Source organism: Aspergillus oryzae, chromosome 8 (assembly GCF_000184455.2).
Source record: "Aspergillus oryzae RIB40 DNA, chromosome 8".
Taxonomy (NCBI): Eukaryota; Fungi; Ascomycota; class Eurotiomycetes; order Eurotiales; family Aspergillaceae; genus Aspergillus; species Aspergillus oryzae.
This window is the reverse complement of record NC_036442.1, coordinates 1,968,347-1,994,375: the sequence shown is the minus strand read 5'-3', so window position 1 is coordinate 1,994,375 and position 26,029 is coordinate 1,968,347. Positions and strand designations below refer to the sequence as shown.

At 47.8% G+C, this 26,029-nt stretch overlaps 10 protein-coding genes across 10 annotated transcripts; 5 read left to right on the top strand and 5 right to left on the bottom strand.

Annotated features, from left to right (window-relative positions):
• Window positions 1-3,272: 3,272 nt before the first annotated feature.
• On the bottom strand, window positions 3,273-4,899 carry AO090010000524 (uncharacterized protein; the record flags this gene model as incomplete). The annotated part of the gene is made up of 5 exons (XM_001827451.3): window positions 3,273-3,695; window positions 3,755-4,146; window positions 4,203-4,394; window positions 4,448-4,709; window positions 4,765-4,899. 5 exons carry the CDS (start codon window positions 4,897-4,899, stop codon window positions 3,273-3,275), a joined length of 1,404 nt encoding a protein of 467 aa, XP_001827503.1.
• Window positions 4,900-7,803: 2,904 nt separating this feature from the next.
• Window positions 7,804-9,928, bottom strand: AO090010000525 (uncharacterized protein; the record flags this gene model as incomplete). Its single annotated transcript, XM_023233614.1, has 9 exons — window positions 7,804-8,690; window positions 8,753-8,772; window positions 8,848-8,906; window positions 8,952-9,075; window positions 9,149-9,221; window positions 9,290-9,376; window positions 9,428-9,522; window positions 9,628-9,809; window positions 9,899-9,928. The coding sequence occupies 9 exons, from the start codon at window positions 9,926-9,928 to the stop codon at window positions 7,804-7,806; spliced, it is 1,557 nt and encodes a 518-aa protein (XP_023094214.1).
• Window positions 9,929-10,063: 135 nt separating this feature from the next.
• Window positions 10,064-11,555, bottom strand: AO090010000526 (uncharacterized protein; the record flags this gene model as incomplete). The annotated part of the gene is made up of 3 exons (XM_023233613.1): window positions 10,064-10,564; window positions 10,977-11,089; window positions 11,207-11,555. 3 exons carry the CDS (start codon window positions 11,553-11,555, stop codon window positions 10,064-10,066), a joined length of 963 nt encoding a protein of 320 aa, XP_023094215.1.
• A 1,596-nt stretch (window positions 11,556-13,151) lies between these two features.
• AO090010000527 (uncharacterized protein) lies at window positions 13,152-13,736 on the top strand (the record flags this gene model as incomplete). The annotated part of the gene is made up of 2 exons (XM_023233612.1): window positions 13,152-13,179; window positions 13,402-13,736. 2 exons carry the CDS (start codon window positions 13,152-13,154, stop codon window positions 13,734-13,736), a joined length of 363 nt encoding a protein of 120 aa, XP_023094216.1.
• Window positions 13,737-14,589: 853 nt separating this feature from the next.
• AO090010000528 (uncharacterized protein) lies at window positions 14,590-14,991 on the top strand (the record flags this gene model as incomplete). Its single annotated transcript, XM_001827455.3, has 1 exon — window positions 14,590-14,991. The coding sequence occupies one exon, from the start codon at window positions 14,590-14,592 to the stop codon at window positions 14,989-14,991; it is 402 nt and encodes a 133-aa protein (XP_001827507.3).
• Window positions 14,992-15,089: 98 nt separating this feature from the next.
• On the bottom strand, window positions 15,090-16,739 carry AO090010000529 (purine-cytosine permease family protein; the record flags this gene model as incomplete). The annotated part of the gene is made up of 4 exons (XM_001827456.1): window positions 15,090-15,572; window positions 15,647-16,289; window positions 16,337-16,510; window positions 16,567-16,739. 4 exons carry the CDS (start codon window positions 16,737-16,739, stop codon window positions 15,090-15,092), a joined length of 1,473 nt encoding a protein of 490 aa, XP_001827508.1.
• A 325-nt stretch (window positions 16,740-17,064) lies between these two features.
• Window positions 17,065-18,255, top strand: AO090010000530 (uncharacterized protein; the record flags this gene model as incomplete). Its single annotated transcript, XM_001827457.1, has 1 exon — window positions 17,065-18,255. One exon carries the CDS (start codon window positions 17,065-17,067, stop codon window positions 18,253-18,255), a length of 1,191 nt encoding a protein of 396 aa, XP_001827509.1.
• Window positions 18,256-18,464: 209 nt separating this feature from the next.
• AO090010000531 (EGFR-like transmembrane domain-containing protein) lies at window positions 18,465-19,301 on the bottom strand (the record flags this gene model as incomplete). Its single annotated transcript, XM_001827458.3, has 1 exon — window positions 18,465-19,301. One exon carries the CDS (start codon window positions 19,299-19,301, stop codon window positions 18,465-18,467), a length of 837 nt encoding a protein of 278 aa, XP_001827510.1.
• Window positions 19,302-21,888: 2,587 nt separating this feature from the next.
• On the top strand, window positions 21,889-22,596 carry AO090010000532 (uncharacterized protein; the record flags this gene model as incomplete). The annotated part of the gene is made up of 1 exon (XM_001827459.3): window positions 21,889-22,596. The coding sequence occupies one exon, from the start codon at window positions 21,889-21,891 to the stop codon at window positions 22,594-22,596; it is 708 nt and encodes a 235-aa protein (XP_001827511.1).
• A 2,293-nt stretch (window positions 22,597-24,889) lies between these two features.
• On the top strand, window positions 24,890-25,875 carry AO090010000533 (NmrA-like family protein; the record flags this gene model as incomplete). The annotated part of the gene is made up of 2 exons (XM_001827460.3): window positions 24,890-25,144; window positions 25,216-25,875. The coding sequence occupies 2 exons, from the start codon at window positions 24,890-24,892 to the stop codon at window positions 25,873-25,875; spliced, it is 915 nt and encodes a 304-aa protein (XP_001827512.1).
• Between the last annotated feature and the right edge of the window lie 154 nt (window positions 25,876-26,029).

Genomic DNA, 26,029 nt, shown 5'->3' with positions numbered 1-26,029 from the left:
CGAGAGACATGGAATAACATTCTGGTTTATTCTGCCTGATACTGGACCGGAACATCGTGGGAGCAAGCCCAGTAACCAAGGGCTTGACTTCAAAAGAGGATTATGTTACCCATGTGAATTACAAGGTGACTGACGAGGAACTTGTGGGGGGAAGATTTGGTGACTCGAAGATCACTGAGAAAGCCGGGTATGACAAGGCTGACCTTTATTTCCCCTTAGCCATCGGTCTGCCGTTCCAGGAACCTCGGTCAGCCTTCGCATTGGTGTTCCTCGATAGGAGGCGCAATATTATCACTCACGGCGCCCATTATTCTCATGGGTAGTGACCCGCGTACAATCCAAGTTGCCTAGTTAAGTTAGTACATTGCTCGAAATAGTATAGTATCGACCTTGGAAGGCTTAGTAATATTAAGTCGACGCTGATATTTATATAAATTAGGTTGAGAAATATAAAAACGAGATTGTGGATAGGTAAAGTATTTAAGATATACTGGGACCCTACTAACTTAACAGGTATAAGTAATATCACTAGGGAGGTAGACTGGAGGCACGGAATGGAGGGCTTTCGCCCGGAATGCCCGGCTGTACGCGGATCACACTCCATTCTCATCGACTAGCTCAACCCAGCTGAACTGCCAAATTATGCTGTGTATGTATCGTATCGCCTTCAAGATCATCGGTGGAATACAACCACTGGCGGAGAAATATTCAACATCATGCACGGCTCTGTCCCAACATACCAGATCATCAACTTTAATATTCCGATATGGGCAAGGCTGCGAGATATCATCTACAGGGTGCGGCCTCGTGGAATGTAGTACGTAGATAATATGTGCGGGTTCCATCCCTTGCATTATCATTCATTATCCGCAGTCTGTCGATCATCACGTATCTGTGGTCAACGCATTGACTGCTGGATAGCTCAGAGGCTCGCAATCCATCGGGAACATGTAATGATGAATGCAGATGAATCAAAGTCTTTGGGGTGAATATCTCACACTAAGTATTTCTCTATGTAATTTAACAGGCGAGGCAAAGTAGAGTGCACATCCCCGCTGCATACTGCCTCGAGGACTGCCGAACTACATGAGGACGTGAGGTACAAATGTAGCGACACAAACTCTACATATACCAATGGACACTCCGGTGGAAACGCGACCATCAAGTGAACCCTTAGTGATGAATACAAACTGAGTTACTATACTTGGTGGATATTTCTTCCTATGCGCAAGATGCAGCCAATATATGTTTTTCTCGTGCAATCTTAACCCAAACCATAAACGCTACACGATAAGACTATGCATGGTTAAGCCATTCTGGTGAGATTCACCAGAGAGTCTTAACCGTCCTTCCTGGGAGCATATATATCTTGCAACAGTGCTGTGGTTGAGAACCTTCATGTCTTTCTAGGGTTGGTATAACACGTTACTCGTCCATCGCCTTTGTGTTAATCTCTCAAATACTGGGCGCCTTTATGTTGGTGTACATAATGTTGTCTATTTGACCAAGGGTGAGTTGTGACAGAATGTCCCATGACCAGATTGGACCCTTTTCCTAAGCACACTGTACTATCACCTAACTGATAGCGACATTTTCGTATATGTCATGTCGAATACTAGAGTACATACAAGTGTGACTTGCTCAGCTCCCGCAATCTGTGATAACCGATCTCCACGTCCGCTTCCCACATCACAACGTCAAGACGAAGAATTTTCTGAAGGAAGATGAATCGCCTAAATTTAGTGTACTTAACCTACAGCATGACCCATCGACACAGTGATATTTTTCCCTCCCAATGATAACCAACCCAAATAGCAAGTCCCTTACAATATGTGCCGTTTCGCAAAAGGTTCCTGTCCCAGCCACAAGGCTTAGGCAGCTACAGCTCCCAGAAGCTCTGGTCAACACCCCACAGTCCCCCCTACTCGATAGCTAATCGGTAAGTGTCTCTAGATCCAATCGTTTATATGGCGTCAAGGAACGTCCCTTCGGACAACGTCGCTAAATAATCGAAGGCTCGCCTTTTCCCCCAGTATGCGCATTCCACCAGAGGGGGGCAGGGCCAGAGACACAACATGACAAACATCTGACTGATCCAAGATGCGAACTTATTGTTGCGTCCTCGCGAAGGTGTAGGTTTATGTCTATTTGAACATAGAGGCATCGTCATGTGGTCTAGCGGTTCAGATGCGCAAAGCACGTTCACCACAGCTCTAAGCAGTTCCCATCACCGAAGGCATGACTAATAAAAATCCTAGAGTTACACAAGGATACGAATGAACATCCGTAAACATAGTAATACGTAGGAAACTCACCAAGGGTCTCTCAATCCGAGTGAGTTTCGCCAAAGCGTCGTCAACTTCTGGACGACGCGATGGATTAAGGACCGGCGGCCTCGTAACTCCTGTTGAGACACAACTTGTCTCGATGGAGGGCAGAAGTGGCCCATTGCTCCCGGGTAAGATGCTCATGGTGAGCCACACAGGCTCTGTCACCAGAGCGATGGCGAGACCTCAAAATGGAAGTTGTGGCAATTAAGCCGCGCAGCTATAGCTGCCTAGCATTACGACAGCAAGATCGTGGCATGGTTGTTGTGGGAGATAGGAACAAGAGGGAGGGAGAGGGAGAGAGAATGTGTGTGTGTGTGTGTGCAACGGGAGGATAACAAAGGGAGAAGAAACACAATGCAAACAGTAGGTCATGTGGCGTTCCTACTTTGGAAGTTGCCTGGGGCAGCGCATCCATTCACTGCCCTGAGTCCCATGACCTCTGGATTTCTGTGACCCAGAAAAAGGGCTCTATGACCACATGTGTCGAGTGTTATCATGAGTCTTTCCAATAGTTTTCTACGTTATCTATATACAATATGAAAGGCAAATCGGAAGATACTAAGACGGACAAATGCCCCAGTTCAATCCTTGACTGGCTACTACACTGCAGGCAGAGGAATCTCAGCTTTATTACGAGAGAAAGGTCAACACATGACATGAGATCACATGGGATTTCTTCACATGACTCTATACCTTGTGCACTAGTACTTGGTGAAATTATATATTATGCTATTCTAATAATCTGAATGCCATTTTGATAATCTTAGATACGTGAGTGTAATCGAATACAAGAATATGTATCTTCTATATTCTTAGAATATGTATATACTCATCTATAGATATAGTAAGTCCCGCTTCAAACACCTATATAGACAAGTAGCCACCACCAGTGGCTTAGAGTGCAAGGAAGAGCATCGGCTTTGCATTCCTCGTTAATTCAGCTTAGACCGAATTGGAGTTATCAGCACAAGACCAAGCTGCCGAGCCACCGGACTTTTTATAACTGTCGATGATGGAAACAACTGATCCGTACGTGCCCCCAACCATCAAAAAGGTGCCGGACAGAATAACAAAGCCGCTCCAGAAGACCATGAAAATCCACTTGGGCGATTTACTGATCTTGCCCTTACTCCAGTTATCATATAACCACATGCAGCCCATAGGTTGGAAGGACATGAGAGTGCCAAGGAGGGCACCGACCAGGGACACCAGGTCGTTGAACACGGGAATAGCACTGGCAATGATATAGGCGATAATAGCGATACCCGAAGTGCAACCGAGCCAGGTGGCCCAGTGAATAGTTGTGTTCGCAGTCAGGTGCCTCGAGCCTTGCAGGATACGGATGAAAAGATACTTGGCTGGTAACTGGGAGCAAAATTAGTAAATCAAAACTCTCCCAACCTTTCCCCTTGGTCGTAGCTTACATGGATGACAAGTAGAGTGGTCATCAAGAGACCTGGTAGCGCAAAGCCATAGCTGATTTTCTTTACGGTCGGACCAGCGGAGCCCAAAGCTGGTGAAGCGACGTAAGACCCACAGAAATAGTATACAACACAACCAATGGCGATATAGGTCGCAGTAACCACTGACTGGCAAATAACAAGGGATCGGGTATAATGGCGGGGTTCGCGCATCTCAGAAACGATTGAGAAGAAGGCAGGAGTACCCGCATAGGCAAAGACGATTGAGGACACGGCAGTGATAGCTTGTGTAAAGGTCGGGCTGGCAATGAGCTTATAGTCTGAGACCCAAACGCCTTCTTGTGGGGCTGCATATGGGCGCTCCTGTAGTCCGACCGCAATAGTGACGATGAAGACTGTTGGTAATGTTAGAAATTATTCTTGTGAAGTAGCTGAGCGGATTGACTCTTACTCGCTGTAAGAATACCGAACAGCCCTACCCATGCGATCCAGCTGATACGAGCTAGGGTTTGAATGCTAGCAAGCATGAAGCCTACAATCGCCGCTACAGCCACGAAGACGGCCGTGCACGCGCCATGGGTGGAGACTGCATTAAGGGAGATAGAGACACCAAGCATTCCAGAGCCAGCGACAAACGTCCAATCTTATCAATAATTAGTACGATCGGGGTACTAGATCGTTTAAGGATAAACTCACAAAGGCAGAATGCCCCCCCAAGAAGGACCCGGCCGGGATACCCAAACATAAGTGCTCCCGTGTCATCAATCCCATATACCTCCCGATGGCGCAGCTTAAAGACACCCACAATATAGTCCGACCACGTTGTAATAACAGCAATAGCGCAGAGGACTATGACTCCCGGGATCAGTCCGAGGGTGTCGAAGGCTAACGGTATCGAAAGAACTCCTAGACCGATTTGGGTCTTCATCATGAGGGCCGTGGTCCCGAGCCATCCTACCTAGTGGAATGGTTAGTTCACTATAGTATCTCATGTAATTTGAGGATGCGCGAACATTGCGATAATTCGGGCCTTCTTCGGTGATTTCTCCAAAGACAGCATCCTGATCAATGACACCCTGATCCTTATCGATGTACTCGACGTGGTAGGGCTCGGGGGGGAAGATGTCGTCTTGCTTTTTCTCCGACATATCTAAGACGCCTGTTTGCAATGGTCAAGGACAATTTAATTTTCGTGTCCAACTGAACAATATAAGGGTGTCCCTTGGATGTATTTATATCACTTGTCTCAAGCCGTCCTTGATCAAGCGTCCAATTACGGCACGAAGTAAATACCACGACAGATTGCGGGAATAACTTGCCACTGGCGCCATCATCCATCCCAGGGACTGCGTGAACTCTAACCCAAAACCCTAAAACATAAACCCTCCGGAACCACCCACGTTAAGTTCTAGTGGTGTACTGACTAATCCAAATAAACCGGCCCTGAAAACATAATCAGGGTGGCTATTTAACAGCATGCAGAGCTCCTTGCAATAATACCGAGTCCAGGAAGTTCGTGGACGAGTATTGGTTATGGACGACGGATGGCATGATCTCTCTTGGCAAAAGCAAGGGGGCCGTTGCCGACAAGAATAGAGATAGACTCTCTAAGTAGTATCGAGTGGCGCAGATCCCCCAGGTTTATCAGCCCGCACTACCAGTGAGTGAGTGCGGGGAACCCCGCCAATACGATACGACGTTGCGGTTGACCCGGCCCGGCTTCGGCTAGATGAACGCAGCCATATTAGGAAACAGTTCACGGGAATGGCCTGCCTCATTGGATCTCCAGACATGCTTCTCGTGCTACTCGCCACGGGAAAGTTATTGGAGCCCTGGACAATTTATCCGTTGAGACTAGTAGTACACCGCAGTCGGAAAAGTCTAGCCCCCGACTGTTACTTCCTACTTCCTTCAATCCGTGGTATTCAATCCCTTGCCGGTCCAGAAGCCTGGCGAGTAACCCTTGGGATATCAACCATTTGTCCTCGAAAGGTGTTCTAGATCGACCTTCTTGGGTGCCATCCTGCGATTTTTTCAAGTCTCTTGTCTTCAGGGCATTATTCCTGGCCTAGTAACTTTTCGGGCAGGTTTAGGTTTTCTCATGGGCACACTAACAGCCAATGGGCGGCCGGCTAGACCTGGCTAACCCCGCGCCTCCGCCACTGAATATGCAACCCTGATTAAATCAACCGGTAGGGTTGACTTTTCCACGAGGCATTGGGACGGTATTGGCAGGAAGTTACTGGCGAGCTACGGGATGCTTCCCGAGAATTCTTATTGCCTAAAACCAATGTGGAAAAGCATACGACCTCAACAAAATGTGGCTCGCATAAGATTTATACTCACAAGTCCTTTTTTAGAAGGCAACGCTGGGTAGCAAGATTAGCTATTTTGGGTAGCTTCAGGTCTTTTTCTTCTTCTTTACGCTAGTACTTTGAGAATTGAACACCACCCTTGTAGGGATAGGTCGTCAGAATTATATGCCTTGGACCCCTTCCCACCAGAGTAGAATACGAATGTGACCGTTTGTCCACCCACTGGGAGTAGCGGAATCGTAATACCTTTGTTAGGGTACGGGTAGTGGCCAGGTTTATAAGAGTCCGTGTGTCACAACATGGGGTAGATCCACTTGTAGCTGAAGCCCAAGGAATGACGTCGGTCAACCTCCAGTCCCTTAGGTCATAGTCAAATCAGTGGTGGATAGGTGGGGCTGTACTGAGGTGAATGTTATAGTTGCCTATCTCTAGGTAATTAAGAATGTGGGGGTTTGATATGCGGAGTGAGACGGTGACTCTCCACTTGAGATTGCGGATCACTTGCCCGTTTACGTATGGAAAATTTGATGCAAATGATAGCATTCTATGCATCACTTTGTTGCTTCTTCAATGTTGTATTCGGACCGTTTCCAATAAAATAGTTTCTTGGTCAATGGTACTCTGAACTCGGTATCGCCGATGCCTAAATCTGTCGATTGCTTGGATCGGTAGATCTTGTGATTTTAGATTGTTTAATTTATGTCCCTGCCGATATCAGTACGTGTAAGCTTATCGCTATTCTTAAATTGGAATCAATCTTTCTTACGGACACAGATAACGGCGCACGTAGTGCCACACTATGTCATATTCAACCTGTTTCGACCGGAAGTCTTAGATAGAACAGTGGCAGTAATTAGTCCTAGCGTGTTATGAGACAGTCCTTGGTGACATGATCAAGAAACCTTCACGATGTTTATTCTCACCAGTCAATCTTCGGTCACACGAATAGAATGATCGGGTACTAGATATCAAGTCAATCCACCTCAAACCAGTATAGTGATAGGAAGAGACAAAAGGGGGACATCGCCTCATTGCTTCCCAGTCACTAGTGCATTCCATTAGCAGGCCTTTTTTGAGATACCTGAGATGAAATCATAGAAAGATATTCAGGCATATCTCTCCATCCGAGAAGAAGTCGGGAACCTTTCCGATAACATAAATTTGGTCGGCAACCCTGCCGATGAGTTTAAGGTTGCTGCCATATGGCGTGTTTGCCGTTGGTGGCGTTCTAGAAGCATATTATTCCAGCTGAGATATCGGGTTGATATTCTTTTGCCTCGTCCACGATATCCGGCCGAAGGTTTGCCAAATCAGCGTTCGTACACTTATCCTGTAGTGACGATTTGGTTTCTGAGTCTTAGAGGGTGGAAAGCACTCTAATCCTGGATAATTGTACTATCGGTGACCCACTGCTCTATGGCCTGGATGGAGGTCACGGTCCCTGTAGCACCCATCGAAATATATAAAACGGGATTCACTATTGACGGAAGTCTCAATATCAGCGCATGTCTGCTATCGGCAACTGTGGTGACAGGCAAAAAACACTCTTGGTTCACTAAATTTGGCTGGCACAAATCGTGGCGGCTGTTATGACCCATTTCCAGGTGGTCTGTGCTCTATCGCACAAGTGGCAAATAATTGATAGTACTAGGAATATCTACGCGAGAGGCAGTCATTTCATTTTCCTACTTAATCTCCGGCAAGGCTTCTAATAAGGATACCACATAAAAGTACCTGCTAGGAGAAAGTTGACACGGTGCAGTTAGTTCCCCATGTGGCCACGCTGGACCTAGGCGGATGCACAATAGAGACCAGCATGCTCAGCACAGCGAACTCAAGCTTCAGCTTTATGCTGTAAACCGTAGCCTTGAAGATAACCTGCGTAAAATAAAACCCTAGGTACTCGAGGATCACGAGCGATATATCCATGACAATGGCCATGATGTTGATAATCACCAGCTCGTACAGAATTTTGTGTCGTCGTTTATCTTCGTCTGGACTAAGTCGAATCATGCAAATAGTGTACCAGATATATATTAGGGAAATGCAGGTCTCCTGCACGGCAAACCAGGTTACCTGGATCCGTTCCATAGCCTCGAATCCCTGCACCCATGGAAGCGACTGTGGCATGTAGCTCGAGCCGACGTTCAACACTATTGTTGGAACAACGATCGTGAGCAGACTCCATATTATCAACCAGCGCACGAAGGCAAGGACCAGTTTATTTTGTGACACCAAGTGTAGCCGTGAGTAGAGCACCACAGATTGATTCGGGACCATCATTATAAACCCAAGATTCGACAACACCATACTCAGCCATAGCGGTATGAGATCGAAGAACTGCAAGGACGGTCCGATAGTTGCGGGGATAACACCGAGCACAGTGGATGTCATCAGCGCCCAGAAATATAAACTGCTGTAGCGGTGGAAGCTTAGCGGGATGAGCACGACCAGCTCGACGGCATTATAGAGGGCGATGGACATGAACACGACAATGCTGATTCCTAGAGCGTGGTTCCCCGGACGAGAGCCAAACAGCGAGGTCGGCTCTGTGCGGGACATGGTATAATGGCGGTGGACGAGGTGACAAACAGCACGGTAGGCATTGTGGGTGTCCAACACATCTAATGCGTCTCATCGGGGCAGAAAGAAAGTTGGTTAAACAGCACGAGAATCTGTTTTATACCAGTACTCAGGTTCCGGCCGCTGAGCCAAATACAGTTTTCCTGGGGAAGTTGTCACGAGGTCACTTCCCCAGAGAACTTAAACTGCACCACTGACCCTCTGTGGCCAATAGGTTTCCAACTTTCAACATAATTCACTTTGCTAGTGCTCCTGGGCTTTTCTGTATTCGGGAGTTAGGCGATGCTAAAATGAAGTCGTACGTCATCAACTCTAAGCTTAAATTTCCCAGCATGGATAAATAGTAACACAACCTGGCAGGTGAAGATTGCCTGTAGTATGATCTGAGACAAGTCGTGTAGCTCTCCATAAAAAGGCGATTGAAGACTGATAACCCCGAGAGAATGATGCAAAGATACATAAGCCCAGAAGATGAAAAATACAACTGCCCCTGGTTGACTAGAGGGCCAGCAGATCACCCCGGATAGTTGACACAGCTCCGTACCCAACGATGGGAGGAGAGGAATCGGCTTCTTCGATGTCGGAGGGGTTCACATATAGACGGCGAGGCCAGTGTGGTAATTAAGGCCTTTGTGCAAACCAAACGCCGCTGCCGAAACATTTAGATGCATGACATCAACTGCCGCAAAACCAGCCTGCTGTGTCATATTCACAAGGACATGAATCCCTCTCGGGCGGTACACCTCGCGAATGTTCTTAACATCGTTCTTTTATCCACTATAGAGCCTAAGGGCACTGAGGCCGATGGCGCGAGTTCGGCCATCAACAAACGGGGGCGAAGGTCTCTGCATTGGCCGCGACAACCATACCCGTCTCAATCATTTCAGGAATAGTAGGGACTTGTCAGATCTCTAGTCCCATGGCGCGAAGAGCCATCCAGCCATATGCATCGTTGGGATGTTCTGAGTCCAGGATCACTTGTCTCCTGGCTTGAAACTGATACTGCGGATAAAGCTGTTCAGGCCTTCGGTCGTGTCACGCAAGAGAGCAATCGATGTAACATCGGCACTGATGTATCGAGCGATCAGTTCCCGGACCTTCTCAGCATTTCCTTGCCAACCAGGCATTTGATCAGGGCAAAGCAGAGACTGTGAGGTGACCTCATTGATTGCAGCATGAATGAAACATTTGAGGATAGTTGGAAACCAGAATTAAGATATGTCAGTTCCTCGCGCGCAACGAGAGGGACGAGCTGACGGAAAATATTGAAGTTCCACATAGTTGGTTAGCTTATGTATAGTGCAGAGTCCTGAAATTTGGACACCTCGGGGTAAGGAGGCCAATCGCACTGATAATCAGTTGAGATACAGTTTACCAATATTTTATTCTACTTCTGTTTTATCATATCCATGTATCAATCAATCTCTTCACGATCCCTAAACATCCCTCCCTCTTTTAAAAGACGAATGTCCTGCTCATCACCCTCGGCAGCTTCGACGAGAGATTCCTTTCGCTGGGCGGCTTTCCGAACCGCATCTTCGTATAGATCATTGCTCACCCAACCATCCTCATTGATGCTAATTTCGTCCCGCCAGTAGTTCACAAGTTTGTTCAAGTCAAACAACATTTGCCCTTTCTCGGCGAACCCTTTCAATTCTGCATCTGTGAACTCCCCCGGACACTCTATCCCTCTTGTGTCGGGCAAGTGAGGCCAGTAGCGAACCATTCGAACCAGCGCCCCCTTTAGAGTCATGACGTCTCCATTCCAATGCCTGCCCGCCCTATCTACGAGATGTTGACGGGGCAAAATAATAGGGTCTCGAAGAGCCTGCAAATGTGGTTTATCCAGGTGGCCGTTGAATATGCGGTAGTAGTGGAAGAGGAGACGGTGTCGATAAAGTGTTCTTCGGGCAGCCTAAAGATATGCAACGTTTAAACACGTGCTCAAAGGGTCGATCTATGTTGCCTATTTCGGAGCTGCCCTTTGCTGTCATGGATCCAGCGTGTAGTCATCTGGTTTGTGCATCCACCATATACTACTGCCCAAGTATGTAGGTGAGTTCGGGGTCTAACCTTTAGTCCATATTCCGCAGTAAAGCTCGGCCCTTAGGTATAACTTAGGCTTCATCGGCAAGCCTCCCCTCATCTGGCATGGCTTAAAATCCACCAGGCCTCCGGGGCTAATCCGCTGAGAAGATACGACTAGCTTTGGCAATTTTGACAAAGTGGTACCGTGGCACTAGCATGTACCAGAGAATCCTTTATTCTGTCCCCACATTAACGACTTCCAGCAATAGGGGAACTGAAGAGTCCGAGAAAGCTCAAACAAGCCCTTCCTTATTGCACATTGCACTCGCACTCACTTCCTCTTGATTCGATCTGGAAGGAGTAGAGCCAGGATCTTTTTGGAGAGGCTCTATTAGGGGCAAGAGGCCAGGATCTATGTTTTATGTGCTTGTTCAGCGTCAGGTGGCATGATTGAAGACTTGGAGCTCTTATCACAAAGATAGGGGCCACATCCATTGGGCAAAGGAACGCCAAGCTTCCATCCGCATACTATTAAAATGAGTTGCATCGAGGCTGACTACGAAAGCAGGAATAATGGCTAGGAGTCCCATGACAACGTTTTTCTGACGGAAAAATGTCCATGTAATTTGGCTCTCAATTGTTTCATTTCGCAGTTCATCTGCACACCGAAAGGGTTGATCTTTGAGGGTATCCAACAAGAATACGGAGTATGGCGTGGGTGCTGTGCAACTGCGCCCCCATCCAAGAGCCTTACCAGCCAAGGTATAGGGTGAAGATGAGTCAGAAAAGAGGACGAAGATCAGAGGCAGACCCACACTAAAGAAGGTTGTGCACGGGGGCCAAAAAGAAAGGAGTATCCTATCCTCTTTCACACCCATTTGACCCTGGCCTTTAAGGGTTTGTGCTAATGCAGGCGAACCTCGTATTAGACCCAACACGAAACTCTTCAGAACAGACCAACATTCCTAGGGTAAACAGCGAATAGGTCATAAAGCAAACGAATCTACGTTCTGACCACCTTTCCGATGACATGCTTGGCCATCGTATTTCCCAGACCTAATCTAAAAACGGCAAACGATCGGCCTAAAAGAAGTACCTAAATTAAAGGTAATATGGTTACTCCGTACAGCCTCAGCCGAGCCTTCGGTCACAAGTTAAATTGCCCGCACCCACAAGGCATACCCTGCTTGAGCCTCGTAAAATCCCGCGCCAATCTATGACAGTTCACTCTAATGACTATCAGTGGGTTTCATGGGCGTCTCTGAATGGCCCACCTTTGAGGCGGCGTTCATGATAGGAAATTACCCTACGCCCGAAGGTATCTGATTGGGTTTCTAGAAATAGTATCGATGTGTAGAGTCTGAGGCGATGACCAAGTTTAATTCAAGGATTATAGGATTGTATTGGGAATGAACTTCAATATAACTAGAGAAGTAGTCAGTTAGCTCTTCCTGCAAATTTTCCTCTTTCCGTCCTCAAATATCGCCCAGTCATTCCAAAGCCTTTAGGAAACATTCGTTGCTCCTATCCATATTAACCATGGAGAAAGTACCACCCAGTATGTTGAACTTCCAGCCCTGGCTGTCGACTGATCCTCTCACTAACGCTGGCCATGACAGCCCCCGTCCCCGTCTTCGACCAACAACCTGAATTCTACCACCCCCAGCCAGCCGCTCCTCCAAATGCCCACGTCCAATCTCCAGTACATGATCCCAACATGATGACCGCACCACAGCCATACGTCTACGCCGCTGGCGGTCATCCAAGTGGATACAACGCTGCGACCCCGTTACATGCTTTACAACGCGGCCCTACCCCGGTTGATTGCCCCATCTGCGGAGTACGTGAGATGACCAGAACTGAGGCAGAGTCAGGAAACACAACACAGTACGTACATTGATTTTGAGGGTCGCGGAGTAGGGCAAGGGCTAACGAGGCACAGTGGATGGGCTGCCGTTATTTGTTGCTGTTTCTGTCTGGGATGTATCCCATACCTGATGTCCTCTCTGAAAGACTACAACCATTACTGTGGTCAGTGTGGCACTATGCTGGCTACCTGGCATAACAGTGGAAGAGTTGAGGTGCATCAGAATGTGAGACAATAAAGCGGTTTATTTGCTTGTGTTTATATATTCTCGTGTCTTGGGTCGGCGTTCGGGAAACATGTTACCACGGTTGATACCATTCTTATATAAGGGAGCATATGCTATGCAAATAATGTTAAAATTGATTCCAGTAACAGAAAAACCATTATCCACGCAAAGCAACTCTAGGGACTCCATGAATTATTTTCCTTGTCGTTTTCAATGGACTGTTCAGGAAAATAGCGATCGTAAAAGATCACTAAGCAAAGCTTTATCTTATCAGTGGGCACGATAAGATTTGACGCCATTTCCCCATATCATGGCGAGTCTCCACACGAAATCACTTCCTACACTTCATGCCAATGCTCGTGTCGTAGTATTAACGCAACAATGCCTCCAGATCGAGGTCGCGCTTCTCGTGCGTGCGTCTCCTGTCGAAAACAAAAGACACGATGCTACGAATCAGGCACTGGAGGGCGACCATGTCTTCGGTGCGAACGCCTGCAGCAGAGATGTTCATTTGAGCATCAGCCAGCCTCTGCACGGGAGGACACAGTTTCCCACACCACTAGTGTAGATGCAAGGTGATTTCATTTCTGGCGACTTTCAAGATGTACGCTGTTAATATAATGAAGGATAGAGCAACTCGAAAGAACAGTCGGGGCCCTATTAGAGCGCTTGGGAGAGGACTCGACTAGTATCATGCCTCCGTCCGTTGAGCGCCCTGATAACCCTGCGAGTTCATCACACAAAGATGCAGCGAGGACAGCGCCGAAGACAGATTATCCCTCGGCTCCACCTGTCATGGTCATTCGTGATCTAGCATCGGATGTCGGAGTGAAATCACCAGATGCCAGCTCAAACGAATCGGTGCTAGATGGTCTCATATCGGCCGATCTAGCTATTAATCTCATGACCATGTACGTTTTCGGAACCCCCCACGAAGCATCAAGTCTGATGAATAAAGCTTCCTAGAGCACTATGGTCGATGGGTTCTGTTCGATCCTGAAAGTGACCCCAAGGCCCTACTTGGCAAGGTTAATCGATCGCCACTGCTATTCTCTGCTTGCTGCTTAATCGCTGTCCGACATACGACAGAATGTCTGGCGACTACTCTAGCTCCAAGGCTCTACCAAAGCGCTCGATCCCTGATCTCAACCGCATTACTTGTCTCTCCGCAGCCGATAGAGTTCTTCCAGGCTGCTATCGTCCTTTCATTGTGGTCCACAACGGTGGGTCAAGTTCCGCTGAGCATCGATAGCTGGCTTCTAAGCGGATTCGCCTTGCAACACTGTCAATCCAGCCCGTTGTTCGACGCAGTAAACACAGCCAACCCACATGTGCAACTTACGAAAACGACTCTTGATAACTGGTGTATCTGGAACCATCTCTGTCTCGCACACCTGCAGTATTGCGTCGGAACGAGCAGAAAGTCTATGATACATGCCTCTCAGATACCGAAATGCCGAGCCATAGTGGGCTCCGATCATGCTACAAATTACGAACTGCGGATGGTAGGTGAGATTCATCTCTACTGGACACTGTACGAACATACATCAAGCGAGTCGATAGATCTATTAAAATCCATAGCTAGTCTACAGGACTGGAAGAAAGAGTGGCAATTCATACTCGGTATGGCCTACACCAAATCAACATTTCTCATCCACTGACCGAGCCAGAACAACCACGCGCCCAATTCCTACTCATGGGCTTCCATTTCGCCCACCTCCTCCTATACGATCAATGCCTCAAATGTAAGACCGCACGAGCCCGCGAATCAGTCATTTCCGAAATGATCCGCCATTCCACAGCTATCATTCGTCTAGCCATGGACACCGCGGACGACCGTACCCGTCACTTAACGGACCACATCTACCACATGATCACGTTCGCTGCAATTATTATATGCCGGTTACTGAACGCATACGAGCAGCAACTATCACAAATATACAACCTAGACGAACTCGACTCATTGATACTCAGCCTCGTTAACTGGATGCAAACAATCGGTCTTCCCTGTCATGCAGCGCATACACTCGGTCACGTCATTGGAACGGTTCATCAGAAGTTGCGCCCAGCGGTCGTTACCCAGCCTCTTGCTACAGAGCAAAGTGAGGTTTTCTTTGGACATGACCTGGCTAGTTACTTCCCCGAGTTCCTAGGTGTTGAAACGACAGAAGATGGAAACTGGGATTTAATGCCTAGTTGGGGATTTTCAAGCCCTCCATAATTTGTACCATTGCATGTGCACGTGAACCAAATATACCATCAACAATATATATAAATCGCATCCCAAATGAATTCCAAAACTCCTATTAAAAAAGCAGCTCAAATCCCACAAATGCGTCTCTCAGCCCATCGCAACACCAGAAAAGCAATCCCTGAAAACGCCCCCGTCAATTCATGTCCCACATTCGCCCCCTCCCCAATCAACCCAGCAATGGGCCCAACATACCACGCTACCTTCATCCCGAGTGCAGCGCCCACGAAACCGGCGCCGAAGGCCCCGATAGCTGACCACCCGAAATGTATTTTCTTGGGGTCATCCCAAGCATCAAGGTCGTAGCCCTGCCATCCGCGACGGAAGACGAGGTGTTCCTCTGCGACGAGGACGATGTGGATCACCGTCCAATAGCCGATGACACTTAGGAAGGTCTGTAGTGTATCTTTGAAATACTGGGCTGCGCAACAGCCTACCACTAGAGAGACAATGAAGCCGAACGTGACGAGGGCGATGCGGGGGATGCGGAGAGCCCAGGGACCGAAATTCTGAGCATGTAGGGCGAAGGAATAGTTGTTTGGGATATTGTTCTGGTTGGTATGATCAAGTCAGTTCAACGTCTTTCATGACTGAGAATTAAAGGGGATAGAAGGGATGAGCGTACCGGGATAGAGCTCAACGCGGCCAGAACCATCAGGAACTTCCCAAATCCACCAGCAGGCTCGAGAGCCATTTTTAGCAACCCGCCTACACCTGCACTTGTATATGCGGCTTTCCATTCTGGGTGTTGTATAGTTCCGCTGTATAACGCGGCACCTAGAGTCTGAATAAGCACCGAGGGAATGAAGATACCGATGTATGTGGCCCCGAATATCCTCGTCCGGGAGGTGTTGATCGGCATACGAACGTTGTAATCCGCGGCGCAATTGACCCATGAAACAGAAAAGGAGAAGATGATAGCCATGAAGGATAGTATAGCAGCAGCTCTGTCCTGGCTAGTTTTGAATTCCTTGGGCTCGGTACTGCTGAAATGCGAAGCCCCTGTGCCGGCCGTTACGCACCAGACTATCAGCGGGGGGATCCAGATGAATGTATCGATTTTGTGGATCCAGCTAATTCCCAGAACACAGAATATCCAGACTACTGTGCAGATGATGATTACTCCGGCCCAGGTGGGACATCGTCCGTCGGAGAGAGCGTTTAGCACAGCGGCGCCTGAGATGGAGTTGATTGCGTTCCAGCCTGTGGTGGCGACCATGGAGAAGACGACCACGAGGAGATTGCCCCAGTAGCCAAATGAATATCGTCTACTATCGATTAGTTATCTTTCGCTGTGCTGGTGAATAGGCCATACGAGAAGGTTGTCATGCGGAGCCCTGTTAGCCCGAAGGCCGCAGTCCATGCCGGAAGAAGGTCGCTAACGAGGTTAACGACGAGAATAACGACGAAGCTATCCCAGAACTTGAGGCCCATGGGCCCTCCAAGGGCTCCAGTGGTAAGCGTTGCCACAGCCATGTTCGCACTCAACCTGATTCCGTCAGTCATGTCAAGTTAAGGGCTGTACTCCGTGAAGTAAGATCACACCAGAAAGTGCAAGCGTTCCAAAAATGTGTTACATTTTCCTGTCGTTGGTCAGGCGTAACACGCTCAATACCACCTTTCTCAATAGAAAGGGCTTGTATCCATGTTGGGTCTGCCTTCTCGTCGGCATGTATGCTCGACGAAGATTTACCGTGTGTATCTGAGATTTGGTCCATTCTGATCAGCGCCGAATAACCCCAACGATAATTCGAACATAATACTCACATTCCAGCTACTCCATCCCCCAGTTATATTCGAAACAACGCATATCGCTCATATCACCAGACACCGCGGCATCCCGATAACACGGTAATCGCCAAATTGACGCCATATCGCTTACGTAGATCTAGGCTATCTTACCGCGGCATACCGCGGTATGCCGGTCGACCATTCAGGATCCACAAAAGTTTTACATATATACCCCAGAGTCCCAAATGAAACACTCAAGATACCCTCAGAACATAACTCTCAAGCTTCCATACATAAAAGCACTCAAGGAAAATGGAACAACACACCCTCCGCCGCCGCGGGTTAGGCCTCCGCGGCACCGACCCCAAAGTCTCCCCCGGCTACATCCTCTACACGCCCCTAACATCCCGCACCGCGCACCTCATCTCAACAACCGGAAAAGAAGTTCACAAATGGACGCTTCCCTACCGTGCAGGCCGACACGCCAGACTCCTGCAGGACGGCAACCTTGCCTACAACGGCGCGCACCCAGATGCCCCAAACCTCTTCCCGATGTGGGCCAAATACCGCGGCGGCGCAATGATCCAAGTATCGCCGCCCGGAGAAATCCTACGTGAATATCGTGATCCAAAGGCCCATCATGATCAACATCATCTCCCGGATGGGAAGATTCTCTACACTACCCTGGAAGCGTTGACGCCTGAAGAGGCGGCGAAAGTACAGGGTGGGATTACGGGCAGTGAAGCGCCCGGTGGGATTGTCTACGGCGATTGCATAAAGCTGGTCGAGCCGTGGTCTACCTCGAACAGATCTTCCTCGGAGGACTTCGAGGGCGATGGCAAAGGCGGTGCAAAGCTCCTATGGACTTGGCGTGCGATCGATCATCTTGACACTGAGCTGTTCCGCATGCATCCGGATTATCCGCGGGAACATTGGCCGTTGATCAATAGCGTTTCGTTTGACTCCGATGGCAATATCATTGCCTCGATGCGAAACACGTCTTCTGTGGTTATTATCAGTCGGAAGACAGGTGAAGTGCTCTGGCATCTTACTCAGCCGGTGGTCAATCAACAGCATTGTGCGCATCAGCTTCCGTCTGGTGACCTTTTGATTTTCGATAATGGGGTCTTCCGACCTGGCATCTCGGTGCCGTTTACTCGGGCTATTGTTGTGGCCCGGGAGACGAAGGATATCATTTGGGAATACAAGGATCGGAGTACAGGTGGTATTGGGTTTTTCACGCCGTTTATGGGTTCTGCGCAGAAACTGCCGAATGGGAATGTCGTGCTTTGTGAGGCGGCTACGGGCAGGATTTTAGAGGTTACCGAGTCGGGGGATGTGGTTTGGGAGTTTGTGGTGCCGCAGTTGAGTGATTATACGGCTGTTCTTGGAGAGGGTGAGCTGGAGGAGATGTGGAAGATGGGTTTCGCGTATGAGAGCAACGCTATATTTAGGGCATATAAGTATCTGCCTGAGAAAGTGCCTTGGCTGAAGGAGGATTGAGATGGTGACTTTGATCACCAGGGGGTTCGCTTGTGGACAGAGAGCAATGTTATATTAAGATAGAACGTAAAAATCCAAATTGGTATCATATATCGAAGTTATAAATTATCCAACAGACGCAGTGTATGAAGGTGAACTGTAGGCCGTGTAAAGATCTCCATGTTGATAGTAGTCGTAGAGCATTCCGGAAAGTATTCCAAACTGTACAATCAAGGACGTTTGATGGTGCTCGTTCCATCCATCTCGGCCAAAGGAGTGTTGCCCATTTCTACCAGCTGACGGCTGTCGCTCAATTCAGCGCCCACTTTCTCCCCGGGGAGCTCTACAGTCTTACCCCTGGTGGCAGGATAACCGTATGGAGACACCGAAGACACCTGAGTCTGTGTTTCCGACATAGCTGGCTTCGATGGATCCACGGCCTCGGGTAAATTCCGATCGTCTGGACCGGGGGCTGGAGTTGTACTAGCCGGGGCCGGTGCTGCAGCGTTACGCTTCCGTCGACCCCAAAAGAAGAACAACGCAGCGAGGATTGCAACACCAGCAACGGCACCAACAACAATGCCCGCAATTGCACCACCCGACAGCGAGTGCTTCGAGGAATCATCATTTCCGGATTGGGTTGATTCAGTTGTAACCGCACTCGTAGACGCAGAAGACGTGGTAGTGATCGTAGATGATGTGCTTGATGTGGATGTCGTACTTGTACTCGCCATACCGTTCGCGCTAATGTCAGCAGGCGGCATCGCGTAGACGTTGAATGCAGAAATATTCCGTGATGCAATTTGTTGCCATCTCCGCCCCTCGCACGTTTTTCCAATCTGTGCCTCACATGTTGCCTCGTCCCAAAATTTCAAGCACCACTTGCCTTCGGGGTTGAATGAGAATTCCTCGCCTTTCGTATGGTAAATCCTGGTACAGTTTTGTTCAGAGTCGCCATCGACTATTTGGGCGCCAGTCTCATTTCGCCAGGTTAGCGTCCAAGCGTTCGCGTAGGAGAGAAAGGTAAGGGCGAAGTATGCTAGGCAGAATATTGACAGACGAGCCATGCTTGTGGCCGAGTAGTTGGTTGACTGAGTCTCTGTGAGTAATATCTGACAGCAGATTAGTGGGGTTTGTCCGGGGATAAGTATTAGACAGTTTCACCCCCAAGACGCCTGTGCAGGACCAGGCCCTGCCAGCGCAGGCCGCCGGGATGCGTGAAGAATGTCTGCGCGGCACATGGTGTGGATAATCTTTACTCGAACAGGAGCCCCCTGACATTTGACGGCCTCTCAAACGCGGGCACACTAGAACTCTGCAGACACAAGGGGATTATCACAACAAGGCTGGAAATTGTAGCGAGGTTAGCCGTGGTAACATTCGGACACGGGAAGAGCCTCCATCAGAGGCACGATTTCGCATGATTGGCCTGCGACTGGGCCCATGGTCACACCTCGTGCGTTCTTGTGGGTGTTTGAGCCCGTTCATTATCATTCAAGAATCTTGGCCCTGCACTTAGTGTTGGCAGAAAGGCTGATTGGTGGTTGATCAGCCGAATACGAGGGAATAGCTGCAAGGTGGATATTAGTCCTTCAATTAGGTCAACTTCAAGCGGAGTTGGGTGGATTTAGCAGGTAGGTTCCGTCAAAGTTGGCACTAGAAAAGGAAAATCGAATGGGTCTATGAGAGGGGTCTGTGGGGACAAAACTCCCAGCTGTTTAAAGATCAACGTTGTTGAAAAGTTTGAATGACAGGGTTGAAGTTGAAGTTGAAATGTTGGTATGTTGCCGAATTAGGATCTGCACGCATGACTAATCGATTCCATGCTTCACGTGCATCCATACCCAAACAGGAAGGCCCCAGGATATAACCCTGAGCCCTGAGAGGGGTATGCATTTCTGTCGTCAATCTTTGATGCCCATTAACCTGTCGGTGAAGTAGTCCAGAGGCTGTGTGTCTATACTCTCTCGGGCAACTGTCATAAGCCAGTGATGAGCTAACGTAGTATTTTAATATCAATGACGTCACCATATCGCGCTTACCCTGACAACCACAAATTGGTTTGAAGGGGAGGTTAGGAACCGCGCTGTTATACATGAGCCTTGAAAGTCTCAACTATCAGCCCACCAGTCAGCAAGCAAGCCCCCTCTCGACACCTCATTTCAATATGACACGATCCATGGACAATGTTGCAGTGGTGACGCCAGCGGGACCGACGGGACCCGAGGGTTATCATGTCCTTATGGTCGAAGAGGCAAAGCTATATTCTCTGTTTATGACATGTGGTGTCTGGAACTCAATGTTAAAGAATTGCAGATTCCCGTCTCGTATAGTAATCAAAGGTCCAGACGTAGTCGTTAATATAAACCACCAAGTGGGGTGAGCGGATAGCCCGGGAGGGTCAAGGTAGATCAACTCTGAGGCTATTTGAGGTGTGGGGAATTGACAGGATATACTCCGACAGGTGGCACCCTTTTTAGGAAATAACCTTTCAAGAAGACCACATACTTCCACCAGTCTGACAGCCATTCGCCAATGGCCTTGCAACATAGACATCACGAACTGTAATTTAAAAGTTTAACCCTGGAGAGTGCGAGACGGGCTTTACTTAAGCTTCTATCTTGACTGGGATCCAGTTTCCATTCGAATTGTCAGCCCTGGTCCTAAATACCAAGCTGATGAGGTTGCATAAACTCGTCTCTTCCACGTCATTCCCATAGTAACTTCCGTGGCTCCCGATATGTGCAATAGGTCTCTCTGCGGTATGCCCCGACTCACGTCCCTATTATCTTTTTGACCTCTCCGTGTTCTGTTTGGCACTCCTTTGGCTTCCTGGGACCTTTTCGACAGGATACAGACCACCTCAGTGTTGTGTTCAGGGCCATTGCTTTTCTACCGACTCCGTAAGCACCGCGCATCATATATCCAGAACGGTGAAGAGAGCTAACAGGAAATAGACAATGCCTGCAATTAAAGCTCTAACCCCCCATGTCCGGGATGAAATTGTTAAACGCAGCAACTGGGCTGGAGAAAACCCGGGCGTCATCCTAGTCTTCTGTATCGTCTTTATCGTGGGTGTGGGCATCATTTCTCTATTCGCATACCGATTGTGGATGAAGCGGAAAGCAAAGAAGCAGTTCTATGAGGTGCAGGAACGAAAATGACCGAATGCAAAGTGAGAATAAAGAGCGAAGGAAATAAGGCCCATTCCCCATCGCATGGGAATGTGATCGATGGGCATTCGATCCTGTCCAATCTGGCATTGGCAATACCCACTCCTGTTTATTTGCGGACATGGTCTGGCTGAGGAATCACGGTGGACGACAAATTTTGAGTGAACGATGTCTACAGTATATGGCGTGTGTTTTATACTCTACTAGTATATTCGATAAGACTTGTAATTATAATTTGGGATTTTTTCTTCAGCATACCCACCACCAGGATGGATAGGACCTATTCGCGGTTAAGAGCTTGGATTCAAGCAGACACCAGACCAGTTTCTTGGCATTCTTAATATAGCTTTGCCGCTTTTCATTCGTGGGCAATACGAGATTGTGGCACAGATTGATATCAACTTCCCATCGCTCGACAGTATTTAATTCTCTTTCTTCCCCACCATCTTTCCACTTGATGATTTGCCCCTACAACAGCAAGATGCCCAGTCTTCTATATGTATCATCCGTACTCCTAGCCACGTCGTCTGCCACAGTGACATACCTCTATTTCCTCCACCGTTCTCTTGGAGATCGCATCCACCACGAGTTTCACCAGAGCGAACTCCCTGATTCTGTTTCTACGATCCTATCGCTTCCTGTAGAGGTCTCTCGTGGAGAATACCGCACATTCTATGACCATGCTTCCCGTCGCGTCGCGCGCAAACTACTTCCGGCGCAAAAGTTAGAAGACTTGTTCACACTACTCCTACGTCGCAATATGACAGCCTTCTCTCGATTTCCACAAGCCTGGATACTAAGATTGACTGTCCCACCTGCAGACCGCATAACCTTCCATGCATCTCATATCCAATCACTCCAGTTCAAAGAAGGCGATCTCGTCTGTGGACTTTACCGTGTCCAGGAACGGACACCTAGTAAAGCCGTGCTTGAATTGCTGTTCAAAGGGGAGGTCAGCGGACGGATGGTTATTCGATTCTGGGAAGATGGCGAGGATGTTGTTTTTTGCACGGAGACGATCATGTGGACAAGGAAGGTAAACGCCGGACAAGGAAAGAGAGTTATTGTGCCGCTAGAGAATCCTATGTTGAAGTTCCTCCATGAGATGGCTGCATGGTGGTTGATTGATTCTGGTGTCACTTATCTGCTGGATCTTAAAGGAAATTCACCGTTGGAGGCGTCAAGTTAAGATGTTTGCGAGATTGCTGTTTCTTTGAGGATATCAAAGCTTTTACATAAAGAGGTTCAGGACAATCAATTGTTATGCGGAATATGTTTCTTTCGGGGCTTTGTACTCATGTCTTTCGTTCCGCAATGAAGACTATTATTAAACACGGGTATATAACGTTTTCCACATACGACAGTATTGACTTTTGCTTCTGCATACTTCAGCTACTCTCCCTCTCCACTTTGCTAGTATAACATCTCTAATAAATCTGACAGCCGGCCATGTGCTTGTGTACATACCACCACTACCCCTGCGGACACATTGCATCGTTCACATTTGAGAGCTGTACCGACATAACCAATTTTCTGCGAGCGAATATTCATCCGCTCAGTCATAGGAAGATCAAAAAGCTCGACTTGTTGAATGAAAAGCGCCCTCACCGTTTTTTCAAGTGTGAGAGGAATTTGAGAGACGCTTCATCCGTCAACACCAACCAGCCGTCGTTGACATCAGATTCAAAATATATACCGCTTGAGGGGGACACCGCAAATTTTCCTATCATCAGCAATGCAATGGTGATACAATCTATGCGCCGAAGTGGGTATTGTTCAGGTTGGGATGCCGATATTTCCGGTTCGGATGCGCGACCTGCATCCTTCAAGTCACGCGTTGGCAAGACGTGTCGTCTAGGTAGACGAAGGAAGCATAGTGGTGGCAATGCCCATAATCACTCATCGGTCGTGCCGCATAACGTGTCTGGTCTTGATAGCAGGATCACGACTAGGTATAAGGACATCGCCGCCGCCACTGAGGAAGACCTCGGATACGAGGCTGAAGATGACGAGCGTGGTCGAACTACCCTCAAGAGCAGGAGGTATTCTCCACTGTCTCTAGGGCGCATATATGAACTACCTGGTTCGTTTCCTGAACCAGATGAGTCTGCATACGATACTGCGCCTGAGGATACTGCGTCTCCGAGCGAGCAAGGCTCCTCAGATCTCTCACATGAAAGGTTGCTTACTGCTATGGAGGCGGGGATAATAAATGCCAGCTATGAGCCTTTCCGTCACATCTCCCTCCAATCACATGCATCTCATCGCTCCAGGAAAGAATGCAAATCGTTGTGTTTTGAGAAACAAAATTGTTGTCGTTTCGCCCTAGCGAATTTGCGCTTGAGGGAAGCCACACGCGATGATACTGCGTCACATTCCTGCTTGTAAGCTCCAACCTCCAGGATTTGTGATACGATCAGCTATAGAACACCAAGCCTGATGTTCGTGCGAGGAATGACACGGTGCGACTGGAGATTATCACTAGTTGAGGCGCTTTGGTAGTGGAGTTCCTCCCCAATCAGCTCACCTATAGACCGTGTGTCTGATACTTGACAAGAAATGCGATATATTATTCTTGGTTCCTACTTGCCCTAGCCTAGCATTGTAAATGAGCAATAATCAAGGTTTCCGGATGGCAAGTTCGTCTACGCATTGACACCTTTGGGTAAAGCTATCTTGTTTAACGGCTTGGACAGTTTTCATCATTACTTAGTATTTTTATTTTTTTATTTTTTTATTTTTTTATTTTTTTATTTTTTTATTTTTTTATTTTTTTATTTTTTTATTTTTTTATTTTTTTATTTTTTTATTTTTTTATTTTTTTATTTTTTTATTTTATTTTATTTATTTTTTACTTTTTACTTTTTATTTTTTTATTTTTTAATTTTTTTTTTTTTTTTTGAAGCACCTGGATATTATCAAACGGAGAAAGATATCCTTCTGGTGTCGTGGTGAGCGGTATCCAAACATGTTGGTGGAAAAATATATTTCCAGGATATCCGATCAAGAATGTTAATACGTGTGCTTTTGTCCACAAGCCAGCAATTTAACTATACACTATGTTCAATAAAGTATCCTATTAACTATTTTTACAGGGTAGTATACTCTTCTCTTATCCATAATCACTGTGAGAGGGAGTATGATAGAACATCGCTCCAGGTAGAACATCGCTCCAGGGTTTGAACGGCAAGAAAGTAGATTAGAGATTTGTTTATTTTTGAAACCCCAAATAAAATGGAAGGCCGTGCGCCATTAGTCATTTTTTCGTTGCCTTAGTCATCTTCGGCCTCGGCCTCGGGGTCTGCTGACCAACATGACATCACGATTATCCCGTGCTAGGGTTGAAAGTCCGAAAAGACCTACAATCTTGCCTCAAATCAAGCATGTAATGCTGCAGGTACATAAGAAGGACAGTGTTCCAAACCTGTCAGGAATCAAATCATCACAGCGTCATTGAATCATCCTCGATAGCTCTCCGCAAAATGACTATCGCTCTGCTAATCACCGGCGCCACCGGCAAGCAAGGTGGTGCCGTTATCGACGGGCTACTGGCCCAGGACGCAGATGTGGAGATCCTCGCCGTCACCCGGAATACCCAGTCTCCAGCGGCCCAGAAACTGGCTCAGAAGTCGGACAAGGTTAAGCTGGTTCAGGGCGATCTCAACAATCCGGCCGGGATCTTTGAAAATGCCAAGAAAGCTTCATCCTTGCCTGTTTGGGGTGTTTTCAGTCTTCAGGTATGGAATCTTTGACTCCCCCCTTAGTTGGAGATTACGGTAGACTGACTGTGGGTCATTGATATATATAGAGCCCCTTCGCTAAAGGCGAAAGTCTCGAAAGTGAAGAACGCCAAGGCAAGGCCCTGATCGACGAGTCAATCAAACAGCGCGTGCAACACTTCGTCCAGACGTCTGTAGATCGTGGTGGCGATGCGTCGACCGACAACCCAACCAATGTGCCCCATTTCATTACCAAGTACAATATCGAACAACACCTATTCGAGAAGACCAAAGACGGTGTTATGGATTGGACCGTTCTGCGACCCGTGTTCTTCTTTGACAACCTTACACCAGACTTTATTGGCAAAGTGACTTCCACTTCCTGGGACGCATATCTACAGGGAAAGCCTCTCCAATGCATCGCGACTAGCGATATTGGCATCATTGCGGCAAAAGTTTTTTTACAGCACGATCGATTCAAGAACCAGTGTCTCTCCCTGGCGGGTGATGAGCTTACCTTCGAGCAGATGGCAAAGAAGTTCAAGACTCAAACGGGGCAGAATGTGCCGACTACATTCCGTTTCGTGGCCTACTTTGTTATGTTGATGGCCAAGGACTTGAGGCTCATGTTCAAGTGGTTCTATAACCAGGGGTACGGTGCCGATATCAAGCAGCTCAAGCAGATCCATCCGGGGTTGAAGGATTTTGATACCTGGTTGAAGGAGGAAAGCCAATTTCTCAAGCATTGAGGTGTGGTACAGTTCCCATAATGTTTCGACTTATAACTATCTTAATTAATCTATTGTATTTAATTCGAATTACTTGGCGAGTGTGTCAGTTGGTCTACTTCATGTTGGGCGACAAAAGTGAGATTTACCATCAACTTCAACGCAGCAAAAGTCT